General features: G+C 43.6%; 1 protein-coding gene across 2 annotated transcripts in view; it reads right to left on the bottom strand.

Moving 5' to 3' along the window:
- Positions 1 to 9600, bottom strand: part of arl13b (ADP-ribosylation factor-like 13b) — a 129535-nt gene extending 119935 nt beyond the window's left edge. For both annotated transcript variants that reach the window (XM_070893387.1, XM_070893388.1), the window contains exons 1-2: positions 9452 to 9600; positions 2927 to 3051 (exon numbers count right to left, since the gene is read on the bottom strand). In XM_070893387.1, coding sequence (XP_070749488.1) covers positions 2927 to 3051 — 125 coding nt within the window. In that variant the 5' untranslated portion in view covers positions 9452 to 9600. The remainder of the gene's footprint in view (positions 1 to 2926; positions 3052 to 9451) is intronic.
- Positions 9601 to 16472: the final 6872 nt, after the last annotated feature.

Here is a 16472-nt window from a genome sequence, read left to right as displayed (position 1 = left end):
TATTTAAATCAACAGCTTAGAAGTCATAAAAAAATTGCCAAAATAATTCTGCCTGCCCTGAATAAGTTTAAAAATCTAGAAAATAAACAACTTCATATAAAGGATTCCAAACAGAAATTTTAGATCCTTCAAATTGTTTGGCAGTGATAACAATGAGATTTAATCCATACGCATGCATTGCAAATCAAAAAAACTAAAAGAAAAAAGTTACTGTATTCTAATTTACAACATAAACTGTAGTTTCAATGTTTCTTTTAGTATATGCCCTAACATTGGATCCACCTATAATAAAATGATGAGCAAAATTATGAAATGGGTTAAAACATAATAGGAGGAGTAGGCCATACATCCTAGATCATCACTCACCTTTCCCCCAACATATTTAGCAGTTTTCCAGACTTAGAGCTCACTCGTAACAGTTTGAAAGCTAACATTTGCTAGTCATCTACAAATCAGTTCATAATATTTTAGGTGCATAAATTGCATAAAACTATTGTTCAAATAGTTTTTAATCTTTGTTAAGCTAAGCTGTTTTCAAATATTTGAGTATGCATCACATGTCTCTGAATTAGTATGTGTGCCAATTATGTTACTTTTCAGTGTACAAGTTAAATAAGCATTTTAAAAGTTAACAGATCTATTTCTTGTATGAATACCAAATAACTTGTCAATTGGCATAGAGCCCTTTAACAGACAATGAATATGGGTATGCAAACTTTGTAATGCCAGTGTGCGTCTTTGAGATTTTAATTTTTGAAGAAGTATTTATTGTGCCACTAAACATAGCATTTAGAGTGCTATTTTAAGAACACAGAAGATAAATCACTGAAGTAAATAATTATCTTTATTTCACAATTACCTATTCAATTTGCAGCAAAGAAACAAACCATGCATATTAAGCCTCCAGGTTGCATTCAATTGTCTTTATTAGTCAGGAAATTGTGTTAGGGAAATTAGTCAGGAAATTGTTTTAGGGAAATTGATGGGATTGAAGGCCGATAAATTCCCTGGGCCCGAGTCTGCATCCCAGAGTACTTAAGGAAGTAGCCCTAGAAATAGTGGATGTATTGGTGATCATTTTCCAACAGTCTATCGACTGGATCAGTTCCTATGGACTGGAGGGTAGCTAATGTAACACCACTTTTTAAGAAAGGAGGGAGAGCGAAAACAGGGAATTATTGACCGGTTAGCTTGACATCAGTAGTGGAGAAAATGTTGGAATCAATTATTAAAGGTGAAATAGCAGCGCATTTGGAAAGCAGTGACAGGATCAGTCCATGTCCCAGCATGGATTTATGAAAGGGAAATCATGCTCGACAAATGTTCTAGAATTCTTTGAGGATGTAACTAATAGAGTGAACAAGAGAGAACCAGTGGATGTGGTGTATTTAGACTTTCAAAAGGCTTTTGACAAGGTCCCACACAAGAGATTAGTGTGCAAAATTAAAGCATGTGGTATTGGGGGTAATGTATTGATGTGGATAGAGAACTGGTTACAGACAGGAAGCAGAGAGTCGGGATAAACGGGTCCTTTTCAGAATGGCAGGCAGTGACTAGTGGGGTACCGCAGGGCTCAGTGCTGGGACCCCAGCAATTTACAATATATATCAGTGATTTAGTTGAAGGAATAGAGTGTAATATCTCCAAATATGCAGATGACACTAAGCTGGGTGGTGGTGTGAGCTAGGAGGAGGATGCTAAGAGACTGCAGAGTGACTTGGACAGGTTAGGTGAGTGGGCAAATGCATGGCAGATGCAATATAATGTGGATAAATGTGAGGTTATCCACTTTGGTGGCAAAAACACAAAGGCAGAATATGATCTGAATGGTGGAAGATTAGGAAAAGGGGAGGTGCAACAAGATCTGGGTGTCATAGTACATCAGTCATTGAAAGTTGGCATGCAGGTACAGCAGGCAGTGAAGGCGGCAAATGACATGTTGGCCTTCATAGCTAGGGGATTTGAGTATAGGAACAAGGAGGTCCTACTGCAGTTGTACAGGGCCTTGGTGAGGCCTCACCTGGAATAGTGTGTTCAGTTTTGGTCTCCTAATCTGAGGAAGGACGTTCTTGCTATTGAGGGAGTGCAGCGAAGGGTCACCAGACTGATTCCCGGGATGGCAGGACTGACATATGAGGAGAGACTAGATCGACTGGGCCTGTATTCACTGAAGTTTGGAAGGAAGGATGAGTGGGGATCTCATAGAAACATATAAAATTCTAACAGGACTGGACAGGTTAGATGCAGGAAGAATGTTCCCAAAGTTGGGGAAGTCCAGAACCAGGGGACACAGTCTAAGGATAAGGGGTAAGCCATTTAGGACCAAGAAGAGGAGAAACTTCTTCACTCAGTTGTGAGCATGTGGAATTCTCTACCACAGAAAGTTGTTGAAGCCAGTTCATTGGATATATTCAAGAGGGAGTTCGATATGACCCTTACAGCTAAAGGGATCAAGGGGTATGGTGAGAAAGCAGGAAAGGGGTACTGAGGTGAATGATCAGCCATGATCTTATTAAATGGTGATGCAGGTTCGAAGGGTTGAATGGCCTACTGCTGCACCTATTTTCTATGTTGCTATGTCCTAAATCCAGATGTCAGAGTCCTCACTTATGGAATAGTGTTTACACACTATTTCCGCATGACTTGAAATCACAATTTCTCTAACTGTCATTCTTATTTCTTGGTAGAGATCATGATGATACAGGGTACAGAATAGAAAAATTCAATAATTAGGTTTTAGCATTTAATTCAAACCCAAATGAGATGTGCCACATTTCTATGTCAGAAATATTGGGCTTTACTCAACCGAAACCTGTACTGTCTTACAAGAAGAACAACTCATTTTAACAAGTGCTTTACCAATAGCAGCCAGACCAATTATCTGGAATTTCTTTCAGCAGGAGACTCAATACTGCTTAAATCATACCTGACAGGTTCTCGCCAACGTTTTAGCCAGCTGCAGCAGTTAGCCATGAGACTAAACATCCCTTGCAGAATTCTGTGAGGATCAAACTTCAGCTGCACATATACCAACAACTCTGAGGTAAACATCTGCAACAAAAGAACAACCAGAGTTCATAAGAATGTATTTTCAAACTTAAAAACAGCCCTGAATTTGAAATTATCTAATCAACGAGATCAAATTATTTATCTAAATAAAGAATCATATCTGGAACCTTAGTTTACAGTAAATTTATTCTATGCAGAAAATCAATGACCTTGGCACTTAGTGCTAAACAGGTACAAAGATATCGAGCTAGATTTTACACGTGCGCAGATCGCCCAAAAATGGGCAGTAAAAATGAGTTTTCAGAACGCCGGCTTGTCGCCCACTCTCAAAGCCCCTAGTCTCCATTTTTGAAATTGGACGTTACCACGAGCGATCTGAAATGGGTGTTAGCATTAAATTTCTGACCACCTGCCATAAGGTGTTGCCGTCCTTAGCAATAGCATGGCAACGTCGTTTCCCGCGATTCAGGAGTCATCATTACATGCGCAGAAAAGGAGAGAGAGAGGGACTGAAAGCGTGTGTGGGTGTGATGTGTGCTTGTTTGGCTGTTGTGGGAGGCACAAGGGAGATTCACCAGCAGCAATAAGCCTACTAAGTACCAAGAACATAGTTGGCACCGAGTTTTTGTCCAACAAAGAAGATATAACATGGAAGGGATGGAGGAAGCCCTGGGTTAGTCAGGAACACTAGTGGCAGAGGGCTCCCAGTGGTCTTGGGGCGCGGCACTGCACTGCATCCCAAGGTACCTCACCCCCATTGCCAACGACACAATAGCCAGGAGCAACATCATGCTTCTGGCTCCGAGCACGTTCCCACCTTGGGACTGTCCTCTCCTGTATCCGTCCAAGCAGTGGCTCTGCCGTCATCTTCCCCCCCCCCCCGCCCCGCCCCCCCCCAAATGAAGCAGCACCTGAGGAACTCCTTGGCCAGGCAGCTTGGAGTCAGGAGGGGAAAGGGAAGGGATACAGGTGGGGATGAGTAGTGGGTTTGGGGAGTGGGGGTGGGGCGGTGAAGAGGGCTGCTTTTTACAGATATGCTTCTGATTTCAGACAAACGGTTGGTTTAAATGTGTTTTATTTAACATAACCTTGTTGCGCATTGGCTCAGATAGCTGCACCGTTACACACTGGTGATTCCTTACCAAAAAGGGTATAATTACACTTAACTTCAATTAACTTAAACTTTGTCACCAAGGTGATGCACACCATTGATGACCTGCACACCCAGCAGTGTGTCAGCCTTGTAAATACCACCAACGTTCTTTCAGGCAAAGCACTCAATTATGAGCTCCTGATGTAAAGTCTTGCAGCTATGATGCCACCTCGGGCCCTTTCCTGTAGTCTACAGGAGGGCAGGGGCATGGCTTCAGTGTCAGCCTGATTGTGTGGCCAGAGGTCAACGTCGACTTCCTCATCCTCCTCTTCCTCTCTCTCCTGAGGTGGACCATCTCAACGTTCTGGCAATTCTTGTCCCCTCCCGATAGCCAAGTTGTGCAGCATGGAGCACACCACCACGAATTGAGCTACCTGCTCAGGGTGGTATTGGAGCTCGCCTCCCGAGTGGTCCAGGCATCTAAAGCGCTGCTTAAGCATGCCAATGGTTTCCTCCATGATATTGCGAGTGGCTCTGTGGCTCTCATATTGCCTCTCGGCTTCGGTGTGGGTGTCACGCAGGGGGGTCATCAGCCAGGTGGAGAGGCCATATCCTTTGTCACCAAGCATCCAGCATTGACCTTGCTGATTGTATCTGACTTTTTTAAACAGTGCTCTCACGCAGGATCTGAGCATCATGGATGCTGCCCGGAAATTAATTTGCTGGAGGTCCACAATGACTTGCACATTCAGGGAGTGGAATCCCTTGCGGTTCCTGAAAACCTCTGCATCCTGAAAAGATACCTGCATCGCGATGTGCGTACAGTATATTGCTCCCTGCACCTTGGGAAAGTTAGCAATTCGGTAGAATCCTAAAGCCCTCTCAGTCTGAGTCTCCCTGGTCATAGGGAAGCTGATAAAGTCCAACCTGCGTGCGTACAGGGCTTCAGTGATCTGTCTAATGCAGCAATGTGTGCATGCTGAGACATACCGCAAATGTCACCAGCTGAGGCCTGAAAAGAATCCGACGCGTAGAACGACAGTGTCGCGGTGACATTGACCTCGATGGACAGTGCGGTCCTGATGAGCTGGCATATCTCACTGATAACCTCTTTGTGGAAGTGCAGTCTCCGAAGGCCGGTTATGTCGGACAAGTTGAGGCAAGACTGCTTCTCCCTGTATTTGCAGGGGCCGGGGGGGGGGGGGGGTAACGTCTGGTCCTCCTCATCAGTCTGTCACGTCTTACATTGGGCACGTAATGCTGTCGAGCATACCTTCTGCAGCATGCAAGTGGTCATCAAGAGAGGGCGAGAAAGGATAGGCCTCATTCCAATAGCTATCTGTTTTCCGATTGTTTACAAAGAATGAATGTCCCCACTAAGACACCTATAAGTTCCAATTGGCCACAGTACGTCAAGTTTGTTCAGATGTTCACATCACCTCCAAAGACATCCAAACTCCCCCGAGGTGAAGCAGATCAGCCTTTTAAATAATGCAACATGTGATTTAGAACATGGCATCCATAATCGCTGTGAGTAGTTCCGGTTTGTTCCACTTTTTCCCAGCAGTTTTTTCGGCGAGCGATATTGTGGGCGAGATGCCGAAAGTAAGGATGGGCGATATACTGGGCGTTAGTTTCGGCAAATGTGATCTTTACGACAAAAAAAGTGGCCGGGCGGTATTATTAAATCTCGTCGTTAATTACATGCCAAAAGTAACGCTGGGTGATATTATGGGCATTGGGATCGCCCATTCTGATGATTCCGCCCCCAAAAGTGGGCGGGCGGTATTATTTTTTCTCGGTGTTACGCAAATGCAGAAAATAATGCTCACCGATAAGTGACCAAGAAATGGGCGTCAGTTTCCATTTTGTGGCTAAATCGGCGATATCTGGGCGTTACATGTCATTTCAGCGTTAAAATGGATGTTAAGTGGGCATCATGCATGCAGTAATGGAAAATCTAGCCCATAAACACAAATCATTGCTTTATTATGAGCATACGATTATATTCTTTCAATCTAAACTGCCAGTCCACACCAGTATTTATTGTTCTCCAGAAAGAAGTAAACAATTATTTCTCTCCATTCACATTTTGTAAGTACCTGTATTGGCATTAGGACTTCTTTTAAATCATTTTGTTTCAAGTCAAGAGCAAGTTGTTTCGTACATTTCAATTTCGATAAACAATCAGAACTAATTTTATAAAATAAATCAGAACTGTGGCATAGTTTACTTCAGGTCATAGGACATGCTGTTTTATAATTAATAAATAAGTGTGACACTTAAAAAGGAAGTGTGCGCTAGATGCAACATTTTTAATATATTAGATTTCCCAATGAGGAAATGGGATGGGGGTGGAGAAGGAGGAAAGGGGAAGGGAACAGAGAAGGAAGAAGGGGAAGGGAACAGAGAAGGAGGAAGTTGAATAGAGGAGTGAAAGAGCAAAGATGGGGAGGGAGAAGGGGCATGGCAGAATTTGCCTCAGCATGGGTTGGAGGATGTCGGCAAATGTTGCCCATCGGGGGAGACGTGCGAGGGGCAATCTCTCTCAATGGTGGTGGTGGGAACGGGGTTGTTACCAACTATCCAGCTTCTGCCTCAGGGGCTCCGGATCCAATTTTTGTCTTCAGGGAGGGAGGGGGGATGTTGGCTCTGTGCAATTTTTAAATTCCTCTTCTGTTTAGGCATTCATTGTCAGGGTTACTTATTCAATTTTGGGACAATTCAAGCTTCTGGCCAGATTGGATTTTCAAAGCTGGGCTCAAATTTATACAATTTGTGTTATACAGGGTACTATGTTTAGTTATCTAACTTCTTGTAATCCTTTAGTGTTTCTTCGTTAGAATTGTTTCTTTGAAAAAGAACTTGTATTTATATAGCAATTATTCCATTCTCAAGCTATCCCAAAGTGTGCTCCACATTCAATTAATTACTTTTGAAATGTAGTCACTACTGTTATGTAGCAAACTTGTTAATATTATACAATTAAAAGCAAATACTGTATAGAGATAAACTGGGTCAGAATGAAAGGAAGGCATATTATGTTGTGGCTGATTGCATCCTTTATTATTCTGCACCTCTTACATCAGTATTGAGTACATGGCAGGGGAAGTAAACATAGCTATTGCACAGAAACAAACTATGGATAGCAGCATTCAAAGAGCCACACTTCAGCCACAAAAAGCTCCAGAGGCACCAGTTAGCCAACATTGTAGTAAAGAAATACACTCTCCCATTATAGTGAGTCTTGAGTAAAATTAATAGCTTTCAGGAGATCTGAATTAAGGAATTGAATTTAAAAAAATTAAATGTCAACAATATTCAGTAAACAATGGTCCAGAACTTGCTGCCAAAATAACAGTGAGTTTAATGGCATTCACCGTTATTAATGTAAATCATCCAGCAACTAGTGGCAAGGAAGAGATGCTCAGTGAATTGCAAATCACCAGAAATTGCTGGACAATTTGCACTGCTCCACCGTTAGCCTCGTGAAAATGGCAACTTGCCCTCAACCTCCCGATGAGTTTCATGAAGTTGCTGCATTTGCACAGCCTCAGAAAGCTAGGACTAGTAATTAACAATATACCTTTTTAATGCAGAGATTTATATTCCTGCAATGCTAATCAATCTCTCCTACAGGTAGTTTTTTTAAAATATATACTTTTCCTTTTGTGTCTTATTTTTCTCCCAATCTTTCTTTTGCTTATTTTATTTATCTTTCTGCTCCTGATTTGACTAATTCATCCATTCTAATTCACCCTCTTTCTCAATCCTTAAATCTCAATAGTTAAGGAAATGCTCTGTTGGTCCCATAATTTACTAAGATGCCAGTTCCCCCATTGCCCTTGCCACACAATTATCAGCTCGCACTTCCAGCAATTTACAAAAATTGAGCTGATGGGTGAGGAAAAAAGTCTAATTAATGGGGGACACCACATGTCCTGCTACAGCAAATTCTTGCTTATTACTACAACTGTCAGAAGTGAAGGTAAATTAAGCAGGTCAGCAAAACAATTAAAAATGCTAACAAAGCACTGTGATTTATTTCGAGGGGTTTAGAATTCAAAAGCAGTGAAGTAATGTTAAACTTGTACAGGACCCTGGTCATGCCAGAGTATTGTGCACAGTTCTGGTCATCTTCCTATAAAAATGACATAGAAGCACTGGAGAAAAGGATGGTACTAGAACTGAGATTACAGTTATCAGGAAAGTTTGAGCATGTTGGGGCTTTTAACGTGGATCTTTAAGATTATGAATGGGTTGGACAGGGTAGATGTGGATGCTGCCTGATCTGCTGAGTATTTCCAGCATTTTCTGTTTTTATTTCAGGTTTCCAGCATCAACAGTACTTTGCTTTTCTAAATGTGGAGAGAATGTTTCCACTTGTGGGAGAATCCAAAACTATGAGCCATTAATACAAGAAAGTTATTAATAAATCCAATAAGGAAATAAGGAGAAATGTCTTTACTCAGAGTGGAAGTCGCTATCACGCGAAGTGGTTGAGGCAAATAGCTCGGATGCTTTCAAAAGGAAACGAGACAAGTACATGAGAGGAAAAAAAGAGATATGTTGAAAGGCTGAGGCGAGGTAGATATGGGAGGAGACTTGTGTGGAGTGTGAACACCAGCACAGACTAGTTAGACTGAATGGCCTGTTTCTGTGCTGTATATTTTATTGAAGCTCCATCTTCAAACTGTTTAGGCAAAGATTTGTTGACAAAATACAATGTCGTAATGTATAATTGGGCAACTTGCACGAAACAGGTCAGAGGGAGACAGGAAGGGTGGAAAGCAAGCAGTCACTGAAGACATATAAAAAAAAAACACTTTTGTCCATAAGCAAGATCAAAGGAGATCAGCCAGGCATGGTGATGAAATCGATATACTGCTTTTCTTGACCCCCAAACTCCGACACCCTCCAAAAATTGCCACAATTTCATCAAATGAATGCATCCGTGAAGAGGCTGCATTTCTTATTCATCCCCAAACATTACCGTGGAAACCTTAAATTACTGGTTCCCATCCATCCTGCAACAGATGACGCCAAGAAAATGTTCAGCCAAAATAATAGGCTTCAGGTTTGTGTTCATAATCTGCCGCCCCGACAATCCTCTGCAAGTCTTTCCTTCGAGCGACGCCGGCCTCTTACTTGGGCAAGACCATGGACCATACCAAACATAAACACAAAGAAACCCTCGGCACGATGTCCCGCTCGCCGGCTCCGGCCACTAATACAAGGCTGCAGCTCCCGCACAGCCGGGCCTGCTTCCCATGTGGGGCAGAGTCCGGGGCTGGGAGTCAGGATGAATGCGAATCCGAGCTCGGCTGGTGAGGGGTGGGGGTTACTCACCGCACGGCCATGGCTGCTGTTTCCCCTCACTGCGCTGCTCCGGCTCCCGGCGCGGTGCTCTGTGTATATACGGGTAACCCCCGTTGTCGTGGCGCTTGTTGCTAACGGGAGTTACCTGGTCCCACCGTCGCCGTGGTGACGGGAAGAACCTTCCGCCGCCAATCAGCGCTTTCGCCCAGTGACGTCACTGCCATCCGTCTCGCTCGCTCGCCTGCTCGCCGGCTCGCGACAACTCGGGCTCGGCGCTAGGCTTCACCTGAGGGGCTCGAGCTCCCGAGCTCCCTCGCCTCGGACACTTGCCACAGAGAGCTGCCGCCTTGCTGAGGCTTTCCAGCATGTTCCACTTGTGTTTGCCGTCGGTTTAGATTATGATCGTGTCCTTTTGGGGGGCGGCAAGGTGTGGTTTCAGCGAACCTTTTTCACTGCTGCTGCTCCACAGTGACTCTGATATGTGCATCCTTTTGATGTATTTACCGAATGGCCAGCTCAGCATTCGAGATAGGCCAGGCCAAGGCGGCCATCAACAGGTCCAGGCGGTGGGCTGTCGAGGGGGTCATTCAGCCCGACTGCCTGCCTCTCTTCCGCAGCTATGTTCGTGCCTGGCTGTCCCTGGAGATGGAGCACCCAGTGTCCACCAGTACACTCCACCTTCCGCCACCGGTGGGTACCGGAGGGACTGGAGTGCATTATCACAACTAGAAATACAATTATAATTTAATTTGTTAAAGGATCCTTTACATTTTCTTATTCATTTACAGGTTTTATGGGTTGTGCCCCTTTAAAAAGGAGGCACATGCTTGACTTTTAAGTGCCAACATTTAAAAGAGTCAGCATTTGGGATATGCCTTTTCTGTTAACCCAGTCTCGTCAACCCAAATAATCTAGCAAAAGCGCTTCCTTTTTTAGAGGGGTATGGCTAACAGAATCCCAGATCGTACAAAACAAAGAAAATTTAACAAATGAAATAATGGCCCAGAAATTGCTGTTGGAGGCTTCCTGCAGACCTGAAAAATTTCTACGAATGTACCTGATGGTCCGGGAGGAGCCTACAATTCCAGTGGGGAGGCCTTCTGTTCCCGCGTTGCAAAGCGCGCTCCCGTCCTCCTGGTTCCAACGCAGAAGATGCAGTCACTTGTGACTGATCAGCCAATCACGTACTGTATTCCACAGCTTTCCCAGAGCTACGAAGCTACGAATTCTCATTGCTATTAATGGGGAAAGAAAACAAACACACTAATAAAAAATAAAAAACAGACTTCATAATTAAAATTAATTGAAATTAAAGTTAATAAATGCCTTAGAAAAAAACAATATTTTTCTAATTTTTTAAAAAAGTTTTGTAATTCGGGTTAAAAAATAAACTTACCTTAGTGGGCAGAGTTTTTAACAATAAAATGTGTTTATTTAATTTCATTATATTTGTGTATGTTTTTAAACACATACCTATAAAAGTAGGCTATGCGCCTGCCATCAGGACATCAGTGTCGGTCGAGTTCAAGGTCACCGCGGCACTGTCTTTCTATGCATCTGGTTCCTTTTGGGCCTTCACGGTTGAGATTTCCCCTCTGTCTCACCATGCCATTCATCTTTCTTTCAGGCCAACATTCTTTGAGGCAAATAGTCCAGATATCAGCTCCTCACGTAAGAATCTTGCAGCTATGTAGCCACCACGGGCCCTTTCCTGCAGTCTGGAGGGGGTTGTGGACATGGTTGCATAACCAGCCTGATTGTCTGGCCCTAGGTCAGCATCCAGCCCCTCATCATCCTCTTCCTCTCTCTCCTGAGGTGGAGCATCAGTCCCTTCTGGCAATTCTTGTCCCCTCCTTATAGCCAGGTTGTTCCGCATAGAGCACATGACCACGAATTTACCTACTAGCTCAGGGTTGTATTGTAGCTCCCCTCCTGAGTGGTCCAGACATCTGAAGCGCTGCTTAAGTACAGTTATTGTTTTCTGGACCACATTGCACGTGGTTCTGATTGTATCGCTTCTCAGCCTCAGTGTGGGTGTCACGCAGGGGATCATCAGCCAGGTGGCTAGGCCATATCGGTTATCACCAAGCATCCAGCATTGTCCTTGTGGCTGACTCTTAAACATGTCAGAGGCAGCGCTGTCATGCAGGATGTGAGCCTCATCGAAGCTGCCCGGACATTTGGCATTCACTACCATTATGATCTGGTTGTGGCCGAAAACTAGTTGGACCTTCAGGGAGTTAAATCTTTTTCTGTTACGAAAAAGCTCTGGGTCCTGAGAAGGTGCCCGCAGGGCAATGTTAGCGCATTGTATTACTCCCTGCACCCCGGGGAACTTAGCAATACAGTAGAACGCTCCTGCCCTGTCAGTCTGAGCCTCCTTGGTCATGGGGAAGCTGATAAAAAGTTCATCCTACGTGTGTACAGTGCCTCCGTAACCTGTCTAATGCAGCGATGGATGGCATGGTGAGACAGAGGGGAAATCTCGACCGTGGAGGTCCAAAAGGAACCGGACGCGTAGAAAGACAGTGCCGCGGTGACCTTGAACTCGACCGACACTGATGTCCTGATGGCAGGCTGCATATGTGGCTTGATGAGCTCACATATTTCATTGATCACCACCTTGTGGAAGTGCAGTCTCTGAAGGCAGCTGTGCTCGGACACATCGAGGTGAGGGGTGTATATGGTCTGGCCCTCCTCCTCATTCTTGCACGTCTTAAATTGGGCACATAATGATGTGCATCACACATTGAGCCATTTGCATTCTGCAGCATCTGCGTATTAATCGATGCAGGCTGAGAAATGGCTGGCCCCATTGCAATGAAATATAATAGCGATTGATCAGAAGCAATAATTGCCTCACTAAAATACACCTAGAGTCCAGAGTCTGAAAATATGTCTGTTGAGATGGTCACTTCACCTGAGAAGAACTCCAGAGTCAATCCAAACTCCTCCGAAGTTGAAGCAGCCTTTTGAATGAAGCGACCTGCGCTTTTAAAAATGGCACCCACACTGCTGGCTTTAGTTCAGAACAGTTCCACTTTTTTCGGGCGTTTTTTTGGGCGAGCGATATTGTAGGCGATATGTGTGCGAGGTGGTGAAAGTGACGGTGGGCGATCTCCTGGGCATTAGTTTCGGCAAATGTGATCTTTACAACAAAAAAAAGTGGGCGGGCGGTATTATTGAATCTTGGGGTTGATTCCGTGCGGAAAGTAACGCTGGGCGATATTAGTGTCGTTGATTTCGCCCATTCTGATGATTCCGTCCAAAAAAGTGGGTGGGCAGTATTATTTTTTCCCGGCGTTACGCACATGGGGAAAGTAACGCTCGGCGATAAGTTTCCGAAAAATGCCTGTCAGTTTCCATTTTGTGGCTAAATGGGTGATATATGGGCGTTATACATCATTTCAGCGGTAAAATGGACGTTAAGTGGGCAATAAGCATGCAAAATACGTGGAAAATTTAGCCGTATGTTTTTTACATATTTCATCCTCCACCTTTCCACTATTAGGTGGTCTATAGACTACTCCTATTTGTGTGATTGATCCTTTATTATATTTTATCTCGATATGATTTCTATTTTTGTCTTGCTGAGGCACTTTTTTTCTACTGCCATTATGCTATCCCTAATAAGTACAGCTATTCCATCTCTCCTTTTCCCTCTCTTTTCTAAATATGTTTTATCCTGTAATGTTTAATTCCCAGTCCTGATTTTTCTGTAGCCATGTCTCAGTAATCCCTACTATATCTGGTTCCTCTCAATGCACGATTGCCTCCAGCTCCCCTGTTTTATTACAGACACTGTGTGCATTGCTGTACAGACAGTTTAAATCATTTTTAATAGGATTTCCTCTCAATTTATGTTTAACCATCTTTTTAGATTCCTGTTCTATAACTTTATTTATTCCCTTGCCATCAATGTCCTACCTTACTTTATTCTTTCCTAAACTTTCTATTCCTGTTCTGTTTATATTTAGGCTGGTTATGTTCCTTGTAGATCCTTCCCCAAATCTTACTAGTTTAAAGCCTTTTCCACCTTGCTATTCATCCTTTCCACTAGGACATGGGTCCCAACCTTGTTCAGGTGGAGCTCGTCCCATTGGTACAATTCCTTCCTTTCCCAGAACTGGTGCTAATGTCACATGAAAACGAACCCTTATTTCCCACACCAGCTCTTTAGCCATTTGTTAATTCTCCTGATCTGTCTGCTTCTTTACCAATTTGCACATGGCTCGGGCAATAATCCAGAGATTATTACCTTCGAGGTCCTGCTTTTTCACTTAGAGCCTAACTCCTGATACTCTTTCAGCAGAACCTCCTTCCTGTTCCTACTTATGTTGCTTGTTCCAACAATTGGATTTACCCCCTCACTTTCCAAGAAAACAGAGAAAAAGGATAATAATGAAGAAATTGGTAAATTTGACTCAATATGGTAGTTAATTACAGCATAGCAAAACTGTACCATAGTTTTACAATAATGATAGATATTGTGTTAGGGAAATTGATGGGATTGAAGGCCGATAAATCCCTAGGGCCTGATAGTCTGCATCCCAGTGTACTTAAGGAAGTGGCCCTAGAAATAGTGGATGCTTTGGTGTTCATTTTCCAACATTCTATAGACTCTAGATCAGTTCCTATGGACTGGAGGGTAGCTAATGTAACCCCACTTTTTAAAAAAGGAGGGAGAGAGAAAACAGGGAATTATAGACCGGTCAGCCTGACATCGGTGGTGGGGAAAATGTTGGAATTAATTATTAAAGATGTAATAGCAACACATTTGGAAAGCAGTGACAGGATCAGTCCAAGTCAGCATGGATTTATGAAAGGGAAATCATGCTTGACAAATCTTCTAGAATTTTTTGAGGTTGTAACTACTAGAGTGGACAAGGGGGAGCCAGTGGATGTGACGTATTTAGACTTTCAAAAGGCTTTTGACAAGGTCCCACATAAGAGATTTGTGTGCAAAATTAAAGCACATGGTATTGGGGGTAATGTACTGACGTAGATAGAGAGCTAATTGGTAGACAGGAAGCAGAGAGTAGTAATAAACGGGTCCTTTTCAGAATGGCAGACAGTGACCAGTGGGGTGCCGCAGGATTCAGTGCTGGGACCCCAGCTATTTACAACATACATTAATGATTTCGACGAAGGAATTGAATGTACTATCTCCAAGTTTGCAGATGACACTAAGCTGGATGGCAGTGTGAGCTGTGAGGAGGATGCTAAGAGGCTGCAGGGTGATTTGGACAGGTTAGGTGAGTGGACAAATACATGGCAGATGCGGTATAATGTGGATAAAAGTGAAGTTATCCACTTTGGTGGTAAAAACAGGAGGGCTGATTATTATCTGAATGGTGACAGATTGGTAAAGGGGGAGATGCAATGTGACCTGGGTATCATGGTATATCAGTCATTGAAGGTTGGCATGCAGGTACAGCAGACAGTAAAGAAAGAAAATGGCATGTTGGCCTTCATCGCGAGAGGATTCGAGTACAGGAGCAGGGAGGTCTTGCTACAGTTGTACAGGGCATTGGTAAGGCCACATCTTGAATATTGTGTACAGTTTTGGTCTCCTAATCTGAGGAAGGACATTCTTGCTATTGAGGGAGTGCAAAAAAGGTTCACCAGACTGATTCCCGGGATGAAGAAAGACTGGATCAACTAGGCTTGTATGCAATGGAATTTAAAAGAATGAGAGGGGATCTCATAGAAACACATAAAATTCTGATGCGATTGGACAGGTTAGATGCAGGAAGAATGTTCCAGATGTTGGGGGAGTCCAGAACCAGGGGTCACAGTCTAAGGATAACGGGTAAGCCATTTAGGACCGAGATGAGGAGAAATGTCTTCACTCAGAGAGTTGTGGACATGTGGAATTCTCTACACAGAAAGTGGTTGGGGCCAGTTCATTAAATATATTCAAAAGGGAGTTACATGTGGCCCTCACGGCTAAAAGGATCAAGGGGTATGGACAGAAAGCAGGAATGGGGTACTGAAATGCATGATCAGCCATAATCATATTGAATGGTGGTACAGGCTCGAATGGCCTTCTCCTGCACCTATTTTCTATGTTTCCATGTTTATACTGAAGAATAAAGGAAATTGAATGCACAATGTTACCATGTTAAATCATATTTGATCTTCTGATAGCTCAGTGGATAAACCCAAATAGTGTGGTACTAAGCCATATAACCAGGGAGGTCCCAAGTTAGAGTAAAATGTTAATTTTACTGACCTCAACCAAGACAGTGGTTGGGGTGGTAAAGATGGCCTAAATATATTTGGATTAATGAGAAGATAAGTTGACTACGATTCTGCTCCGCAGTGGTGGATCTTGCTGGAAAGTGCAGGTGTGTCGATCTTCGAGGACGATAAAACTTGGTTACAATGCTTCCCTCAGTCAAATAAATTAATTACACTCTGATTGTCTAGGCTCACAAATGAAGAATAGCTACTGAGTGAGGCACTGGAAGGCTGCTAGTGCCTATGAAACTGTACTGTAGGATAAGTCGACCTATATGTGAGAAGGGAAATAAATTGGGGAAAATAATAATAACTTTTATTTATATAGCACCTTTAACATAGTAAAACATCTCAAGGTGTTTCACAGCAGTGTTACAAGAATTCGGGAGAGTCCGTGACGGGGAGGTCCATGAGTTCGGGAGAGTCTGAGCGTTCGTGAGAATCCGAGTTCGGGAGAGTGCGAGAGCGGAAGTCCATGAGTTCGGGAGGCCAGGAGTCCGAGGTGCAGGAGGGCCGGAGGTAGGCGAGGAATTCACTTCCTGTGAGGATTGGAGAGTCGGAGGAGTGGGCAGTTTAAAAAGAGCGAGAGCTGGAGAGTTGGAGCAGGTCAGGAGCAGCAAGGCCCATAAAAGGGGGCGCAGCAGTCAGAGAAGCCAGCTGGTGCAGGGGCAGAAGGTAAACAAAGAAGTAAAAAGAAATCGAAGTGTGATGTCACAGCCAAGAGGGTAAGTGATTGGCTGGTGGATTGGTGAGTATTTGATCTTTTTCTGTTTCTTTTCTGATCAGTAGGAAACCTTTGGCGTTGTTA

This window comes from Pristiophorus japonicus, chromosome 11 (genome assembly GCF_044704955.1).
Source record: "Pristiophorus japonicus isolate sPriJap1 chromosome 11, sPriJap1.hap1, whole genome shotgun sequence".
NCBI lineage: Eukaryota > Metazoa > Chordata > Chondrichthyes > Pristiophoridae > Pristiophorus > Pristiophorus japonicus.
Note: the sequence above shows the minus strand (reverse complement) of the source record. Positions and strands in the feature narration are given on the sequence as shown.